This window comes from Prunus avium, chromosome 4, assembly GCF_965620075.1.
Source record: "Prunus avium chromosome 4, drPruAviu1.hap1.1, whole genome shotgun sequence".
Taxonomy (NCBI): domain Eukaryota; kingdom Viridiplantae; phylum Streptophyta; class Magnoliopsida; order Rosales; family Rosaceae; genus Prunus; species Prunus avium.
The window spans coordinates 18,544,690-18,553,607 of record NC_142287.1 but is presented as its reverse complement, the minus strand read 5'-3'; the positions used below and the strand labels follow the sequence as shown (position 1 = coordinate 18,553,607).

The following is an 8,918-nucleotide window of genomic DNA, read 5'->3' as shown; positions in this document are numbered from 1 at the left end:
GGTGTAATTTTACAACAAATCTTTGCAGATGCCTATGCTAGAGTTTCTTTGATCTTGCATGATCTTTAGTGGAGGCGCACTAAGATTGTCTTAATTTTAATGTTAGATTTCTTCATAATTGTAATGTTTCTTCATCGTTAGTTTGTATTGGCCCTTTGTAACTAGTGGCTTTTTTGGTTGAATTATTACTGCAATCCCAGAATTTGTTTAAAAAAGAGATTTTATGGAATTCACATATGCGGCGTGGCTAAATTTGGTTTTTCTTTTTCCCGATTTTGGGTTTAGGGTTTAAGATTGTCTTAATTTTAATGTTAGATTTCTTCGTAATTGTAATGTTTCTTCATCATTAGTTAGTTTTGGCCCTTTGTAACTAGTGGCTTTTTTGGTTGAATTATGACTGCAATTCCAGAATTTCTTAAAAAAAGAGATTTTATAGAATTCACATACGCAGCGTGGCTAAATTTGGTTTTTCTTTTTCCCGATTTTGAGATTTCATCTATCAAGCTGCTGATAGCCAAGTATCTTCAAAGAGATGACATAGTACTCGATTTTGCGCTAAAACAACTGGTTTATAATATTCCCTTCCTTTGTTGCACCGAACGATAAGGTTCAGGGTTACAATATGATACTGTACAATAATTTCCAGAAATTTAGAAATCTGGTACAACAATTAAAATAATATATATATTTTCAATATTGCTAACAATATCAAAATTGTGCACTAAATTTGGCTCTCGAATGATACGACATCTACCGGACATATCATCAATTTTACACCATGTGGCTTAATTAACACAAGAGTCATTAATAGAAAGTTAACCAAACTCTTAGGCAGTTATAAACCCAATTAGCCTTTCCTAGTCCATGCATGAAAGTAGTTCCACTAATCGGAGCGTTCCCATTTGGGATGAATCTCGTTGTTTTAAAGAAAGAAAAAACCAACAGGAGTTGGTCCAAGTGGAAGGGGCTTGGATCCTTTAAACAAGAGGTCCTGGGTTCGATCCCAGGAGCTTGCGAATAGAGCAGACTTTGTTGGGAGAGGTCCCCGCTTTGCGCCCGACAGTACCTCGAGGGTTAGTCCCCGCAATCGCGCGGGGGATACCTTGGTTTTCACCAAAAAAAGAAAGAAAAAGAAACGAAGAAGTCAAAAAAGGAAGAGACTGTTGAAAGTTGAAAATAAAGATAGGATTAAGGAATAAGGAACGAGGTAGAGTGCAAAAGTTAAGATAAAACTTTAAAAAAACGGTGTTGATTTTTCCATTTCTTTTTTGTCCCCTTACACTTCTTTTTATTTTTAATACTTTTTATTATCACATATAAGAGAGTGTAAGTGGACAAAAGAGGATTGAGAACATACAATTTTCAACAAAGTGAGTGTAAGTGAACAAAAGAAGAGTGGGAAAATTGATTCCCTAAAAAAACCTAGGGCAGCAGATGTAGTAAAAAAGAAGAGGGTGGGCCTAGTGCCCCCGAAACCTCTTGGGCGAGAATGAGGTTCTTCTTTCCTTCCTTTTTATTCGTCCCTCTGGTTCCATTGTATCTTAATCATATCGGGATTGCCCTTTCTGTACTGGGGACATATTAGATAATTAATATTTCAGAAAAGTCAATTGCCCTTCCCAATTGATGAAATCATGAAAATTGACTTGCCTATTGAAGATAATTCCACTTTGATCAAGAAGAGAAAATTAACGACAAGTTCCATGATGAAAAATATTTGGCTTAATTGTAGCAATAGTCTATGGATTTACACCCTATTTGCATTTTGGTTCTTAAATTCGCAAAATAATTTCGGTAGTCCTTGAACTCCACGTATTAGTTATGGCGTCATTTCTGCTAATTCTTTTTTTGGGGGTTAAAATCAAGGGTAAAACTGTCTTTTTCGGGTGGTGTTTATTTTCCACCCTCTTGAACTCTTTTCCCTTGTGCAGCCCCCACTGAAATTTACCTTAAATTCCAAATGACCTTTTTATAATCTAATGCCGCTGCTACACTTGATTACATTTTTGTAAAAAAATTCTCTTTTTTGTTTTTTGGTTTTTTTTTACTGTGGGAATACCTTTCGAATAAAATTTATTTCAAAAAAAGAAAAAGAAAAATTGAAAAAAAATAACACAATCCCCTTACTTCGCACTGTCTTTCCTTGCCGCCCTTCCTTCGCACTGTCTTTCCTTGCCGCCCTTCCTTCTCTTCTCCTCTCTTCTCTCTCTCTTTCTCTCTCTCCCTCTCCAAAATTGCAAGATCTCTTGAGTTCGATAGATTTTTATAAACTTTGATGGGTCATTATGGGAACACCGCCGGTGGTGGTATTTTTCCCTCACTTCAGAAACACATCTCACCCACATTCACTTTATTATTATTTTCTGTTCGAACATGTACTTTATAATTTGGGGTTAGATGTTAAAATCGTGCACTAAATTTGAATAGGGTTAGATGTTAATTATTTTAAGTTTAGGCAAGCGATTTCATTGAGTGGTACGACAATTAAAATAATATATAAAATTAGGAATCAGACATAATTAACTTCAGTAATTTGGATTTGAGACATTAGGTATTTTGGTTTGGGTTTTAATACCCATAAAAGAATTGGTATTTTGGATTAGGCCAAAGAGTAGGCCCAGATTTGTTGGGCCAGCTTAAAACTAAAACCTGAAAATACAATTGTACCCTTCTTCTTAAAAAGCTTGGCCCATCTTTAAACCTACAAATCAAATGGCGCTTTTACCCTTGGACGTTTAAAATACGCGCGATACCTTCTCTTTCATTTTCGTTCGTCTTTGAGGTTTTGGAGCTCTGGTTTTGGTTCTACGAAGGGAGCTTCGATTTTCTGCTACATTGTCGTTCGATTTGCATCCTAAACCCTATATTCTTCGTTTTGTGATCAGATTTGATTTTGAGCTGCTGTTTGGTTGGGTTGATTATTGGCAGTCCTAGGTGTTGAGGTATAAGTACTTTTGAACCTTTTTTCGTTTATATCGACTTATATGTTTTTGGACTTCAGTTTTAGTACTTTGATCTTGGTTTCCTTTTGGTTTCTATTTGAATTTTTTTATTTTCTATCATGAACTGCATCTGTTTGTTGCCGTTTTTCTGCATTGTAGTTTCTGGTTTCATCTGTTCAATTTCAGACTAATATTTGCAAGTATATGGGAATATTACAACTGCTCATCTACATTATTTACTGATTTGAATTGTATTCTGTTTTTGTTTGTTGTTTTGTTTGCAATTTCAAGGCTAATGGAGGTTTGTGTCATTGCCAAGTGCACATATAAGTCCGAAACCATCATGTTTTTAGTTTCAGAAAAATCATCCATGGTTGATGTTTCGAAGACTTTGTGTCTAAGGTTTAGGGGTTTGTAGTTGGGTAGTTTCACGTTACGGTATTCGCTGCCCGGTTATTCTAGTTGTTTACTAGAAACAGATAGTGATTTAGATATGATGATGGCATATTTGTCGATATCAAATGCGAAGACTGTGGATATTTTAGTTAAGGATTTATTGGTGAGCGGTGAGTATAGTGGTGATGTTTGTGCAACTAAGGAGTTGATATCAAGTGAAAAGGGCGAGTCTTCGTGTTCTAGTACTGTTGAAGATAGAAATGAATTTTTGGGCATGTCGAAGAGAGCAAGTGCTAAGCCTTTGTTGTCAAATGAGTGGGAGATGTACATACATCATGTAGGGCAGAAGTTTGACGGTGGTGCAGAGGAGTTCCGGTTGAAATTGTGCAAGTATGCTCTTGAAGTAGGATTTAATTTTTTATATGCCGGCAATGACAAGAAGCGAGTGATTGCTGTTTGTTCGAATAAGAAATTGGAGGGTTGTAGTTGGCGTGTTTATGCTTCTCGTTGTGAATCTACCGGCTGTTTTGTAATTCGGACGTTAAATAATGTGCATACATGTGTGGGTCGGATACGGGAATCAAAGAGTAAGATGATGAGGTCTCGTGTGGTGTCCTCTCTCTTTGTGGACAGAATTCGTGCAAAACCAGAGCTGAAGCCAATTGAGATTATACACGAGTTGAAAGATTATTATGGTATAGACATTTCATACTACCATGCATGGTTTGGCAAAGAGTTAGCTAAACTGGACGTTCATGGTGATGAGTCGAAGTCCTTCAACGAGTTAGTGTGGTATGTGGACGCGGTAAATGAAACTAACATTGGTTCTCTATGCGAGCTTGAATGTGAAGCTGGAATTAATCGCTTCAGACGGTTTTTTGTATCCTTTGGCGGTTGCATTGCTGGATTTCAATATTGCATACCCTTGTTGTTCATTGATGCTACATTTTTGAAGAGCAAGTACAAGGGGCAGCTTCTTTGTGCTTCCGGAAAGAATGGAAATCAAGGTACGGTTACTGTACTGTATTGGATTTTTGTGTAATCTGCATTATTGTTTTGTGTAATTTGTTGTTATTTTGTGTATTCTGCATTGCAGTTTATGTTTACTATTTTGTGTAATTTGTTGTTGCTTATACTTGCGCTTTTGGTTTTATTTTGCAGGGTTTTATCCTCTAGCTTTTGGAGTTGTTGATTCTGAGACAGAGGAGAATTGGACTTGGTTTCTTCAACATTTGGCTTCTATATTGCTTCTGATGGGGAGAATGGTGACCTTTTTCTCGGACCGCAATCATGGTTTGTTAAATGCTATGGGGGCTGTGTTTCCTGGATGGCCTCATTCTTACTGCTACTATCACCTCAAACAGAATTTGATATCGAAGTACCCGAAGTCAGGTTATGGGAAACTGCTCCAAGACCGTGTTGTCAATCTCTTTAGTAAATGCGCATATGCTGTTACGGAGGAAGAGTTTAAAGTAGCAATGGACGAGTTGGTGGTTGTTGGAGTTCGAAAGTGAAGACATTTATATCTGAATTGTCTAGAGATCACTACGCCAACGGTTTTTTCCAAGGAATGCGTTATGGAGAGATGGCAAATAGTTTAGGCGAGTCATTTAATAATTGGGTTGGCGTATTTCGTGATTTGCCAGTGCTAATTGGGTTGGCGTATTTCGTGATTTGCCGGTGCTACCTATGATAGAGGGCATTCGACAAAAATTAATGGTATTGAATTCTCAACGACGAATTGAAGCGAATAAGTGGACAACAATTTTGTGTCCGGAGATGGAAACAAGACTGTGGGAAAATGCGGAGGCAGGTAGGACTTGGGCAGTTCGTCGTTCTAGTTGCACGGTTTTTGAAGTATTTGCTGACTATTCTGTGATGGTTGATCTTGGGCAAAGGAAATGTTCTTGCCGTCTTTGGCAAATTGATGGTTTTCCTTGTACGCATGTCGTGGCTGCAATTCTAGCAAAGAAAGATTCGGTTTACGATTATGTTGAGTGTTACTACAGTTCTGATTTCTTTCGAAAAGCCTATGAGAGTCCTATTTTTCCTATTCCAGATATTGGGAAAGGCTTGGGCAGCAACAGTTCAGCTGCTGGAGTTATGCTTCCGCCAATTACAAAGAGGCCAGCCGGAAGACCACCAACAAAGAGGATCAAAGCTTTTAGTGAAGGTACAAGGCCATTGAAATGCAGTCGGTGCAGTGTTGCTGGGCACAACAGGAAGACTTGCAAGGCAGTGATATGAACATTCCTTCTCAGTTGACAATTGCTTATGTTAGATATGATTTAGTGAATGTATAGTCAATTTCTGCATTGCAGTTTTTATTTGCTTGTAATTGGCTACACGATTTGTAATTGGATATTATGATTCTTTTTTGAAGTTAATGAAAATTATACAATTGTTTCATCAATGGATATTCATTTTTAACTGCCATTCAATTCTTGTTTTTCTCTTTTGAGCCATCGTTTTGATTCTTGGCTTTCGTTGGTTTTGAGCTTCATTCTTTTGTGGTGTCATTTCTTGCGCCATTTGTGATCTGAAACAAGAAGGGATGAAAACACTCTTTTAAAAGGAGCAATCCAAAAGGCAATGCAATGATCTATGCAGAAAACCCTGGGACAATACAGTTTGTGTTTCTGCAATGCACTTTGTGTTTTTGCAATGCAGTTTGTGTTTCTGCAATGCAATGATCTATGTAGAAAACCCTCTTTTAAAAGGAGCAATCCAAAAGGCAAAACATCATATCCCATAACTAGAAATATTTACAAATCTTTTCTCGTATCCCATAACTAGAAATATTTACAAACATCCACAACAATCAAGATACATATTGCCTTGAGTTCACAAAAGACAAATCACTAGAGATGATTAATGACACAATGTCTATGGTGTAGGAGTTTTAGTAAATCACTAGAAACGATTAATGACACAATGTCTGTGGTGTAGGAGTTTTAGTACGTATTGTACTCGATATTCGTTCATGAAATTCTTGTCTACACTTTGTGGAATGGGCTGTCCTTGTGCAATTTTATCCATGTACAACATGACGAACATGCCACAATCCAACCTGCAAATGAATAGGAGATTAGTTTTTGGTTTTGAAGGATTTCAAAATGTAATGAAAAGTTGAGTAGAAACAATTCTTACGAAGATGAACTTTGTTGAGCACATTCTATGTCCTCCTCAAATGGAAACTGATATGGATTCTGCCGAATCCAATTGAGAGTGAGTTCTTCATTTGGGGACATGTCCTCGAGTACAGGTGTAGGGGGCGCTTCCCTTTGCTTCACAAGTTTTGGTATTTTTCTACTTTCTAAGAACACTCGTGCTTGAGGTCTTATATATTCCAGCCACCCTTCAACAATATTAACCTGTTTAAAGAAGGAAAAAAATATCAAAAGACAGTAGGAATAACACAGAAACTGCATTGCAGAAAGTGTTTTTGTTTGTGCTGAGAAATTAAGACAGCTTCATTCCACTTACCATATTGTGAGAAATGTCAACGCATCTCTCTTTTTTTCTTGCTCCCAATGACCTTAGTGGATTGTAGTGTCTCCACTTTCGTTCATGTTTGTGAAATGCAAGGAGTGTAAAATGGAACTCGGTTCTTGAAATGATTGGGAAGAAAAGCACATTGCATTTCCCGAGTTTTTCAAGCAACGGTTCAAACAGGGCCCTGTGCCAACCTGGCTCTAGAAAGGTTTGCATGTAAGACTGCAAGCATTGAATGACAATTTGTTAGTATAAACAATTTTGAAAATAATGAGGAGCCCAAGAATTTTGAAACAGGGCCCTGTGCCAACCTGTCTGTTTAAACAATTTTGAATTTTGAAAATAATTCTTACCCAAGTCCATGTGGACATGTACCGTGGACTATCTGTCTGCATGGGCCCTATTTTCTCCTCCTCTATTTGCATATAGGCCTCAATAACCTGTTTCACATTGATTGGAGAAAAATGGACTTGTTAATGGGTAATATACTGCAGTGCAGTGTGTGTTATAGAATTAGTAGTTTAGACTTACGTTTTGTGATAGTTCCAGGTCCCATACAATATCTCTGATATCGTCGTTTGTCACTTTCTCAGAACGGAGTCCTTCCCAAAAGTTATCACTGCGGATTTGAATACATGAAATTCACAAGATGAGTTTCAGTTTAATTGAAAATAAAAGATGAAAGAATTGTTCTTTTGGGATAGGGATATTACCTAGGTTGAGTACTTAAGTAGTATTCTTCAATTTTGTCCCTGTCCTCTTTTGGGATTTTCTGCCAAACCTTCCTTTGACCCCATCCTAGTTTTTTCTTTGTTGGCTTTTTTCGTGTCTTTTTTGCCAAAGCCTCATCATCTGAGTTTTGCAAACCTACAGGTATCGAATCATCAGGGTTTGTTCCTTTTGGGAAATCAAGAAGTGGCTTTGTGGCATAAGGCTGAGATGCCTCTTGTGTTGACTGCAGATTGAAAGGAAACTAATTAGAAACTGCAACGCAGAAAACATGAACAAAAGGAAGCTTGAACTGCAGTAATTGCATACCTCCATTTGATTTAGAGGATCCTCTTGTGTTGATGGCTCCTCAGAAGAGATAAGCTTGAATTGTGGTATTTCTTCATCACCCTTTTTTGTGTCCTTCTTTTTTGGTTGCTTATCTTTTTTATACTCATAGCAAGATGCTTGAAGCCTCTTTCTTTCTCTGTTCTTCAGCCTTTGTATTCTTGAAGGAACATCAGGTGTTTGAGCATTTTTCTTCTTCTCTTCTTGTTTCTTCTCTTCTTCTTTGTCTTCTTCTTCATTTTCTTCTTCTTTCTCTTCCTCTTCTTTCTCTTCTTCTTCTTTCTCTTCTTCTTTCTCTTCTGCTTTCTCTTCTTCTAATTCTGCAATTCTCCTTTTCAGATTTAGTATTTCTTGACGCTGAAATGTAGATTCAACTGTCAAGGCAGCACTTATACATTCTTCATTATCTAATTTGTCTTTGTGTTTCTCCAACTCCTCTTGCAGCTCCATTGATCTTTGTTCTTCCTGGATAATTATATCCCACAACTCTGTCATCTTCTTCTCACTGTCCTTCCACAATTGTAATCTTTTTGGGCAAACGAAGCTAGGATCTTGGCGTTGGTGGTAGTTGATTTGGTCTGTCATGGATTTTACCAAGATGTCTTGAATTGCAAGAGGTGTAGGGGGCTCTGCTTCTCCTTATTTTCCTTCATCATCTTCAATTTGGCAATTCTGCAAATTGAAAAGAAACTAATTAGGAACTGCAATGGGAAAAACACAAATTGCATTGCAGGAAACAGAAACTGTTTAGAGATTCTAATTACCTTGTCAAGAGGGTCTCCCTCTTCTCTGGTGGTTTTTCTCTTTTTATATGTTTTCAAATCACCCTGTACAATGAGAATGGTTTAGAAATTGCAATGGAAAAGAGAAACTGAAATGCACTATGTACAGATTTTAATTACCTTCTCCACAGGGTCTCCCCCTTCCCCGGTAGTTTTTCGCTTTTTTGGGGCTTTGAAAATACCCTGTTCAATGAGAATGATTTAGCATGGATTCACATTCAACATACATTAAAATAGAACATGCGAT

The 8,918-nt window shown here is 37.4% G+C and overlaps 3 protein-coding genes across 3 annotated transcripts; 2 read left to right on the top strand and 1 right to left on the bottom strand.

The window, feature by feature from the left end:
- The first annotated feature begins 3,441 nt into the window (after window positions 1–3,441).
- LOC110760440 (uncharacterized) lies at window positions 3,442–4,852 on the top strand. Its single transcript, XM_021962707.2, has 2 exons — window positions 3,442–4,345; window positions 4,500–4,852. Exons 1-2 carry the CDS (start codon window positions 3,442–3,444, stop codon window positions 4,850–4,852), a joined length of 1,257 nt encoding a protein of 418 aa, XP_021818399.2.
- A 265-nt stretch (window positions 4,853–5,117) lies between these two features.
- Window positions 5,118–5,585, top strand: LOC110760430 (uncharacterized). Its single transcript, XM_021962695.2, has one exon. It carries the CDS (start codon window positions 5,118–5,120, stop codon window positions 5,583–5,585), a length of 468 nt encoding a protein of 155 aa, XP_021818387.2.
- Window positions 5,586–6,484: 899 nt separating this feature from the next.
- Window positions 6,485–8,474, bottom strand: LOC148294960 (uncharacterized). The gene is made up of 6 exons (XM_088251330.1): window positions 7,910–8,474; window positions 7,547–7,790; window positions 7,365–7,452; window positions 7,187–7,273; window positions 6,825–7,055; window positions 6,485–6,712 (listed from the first exon to the last, which is right to left on the bottom strand). Exons 1-6 carry the CDS (start codon window positions 8,472–8,474, stop codon window positions 6,485–6,487), a joined length of 1,443 nt encoding a protein of 480 aa, XP_088107456.1.
- Window positions 8,475–8,918: the final 444 nt, after the last annotated feature.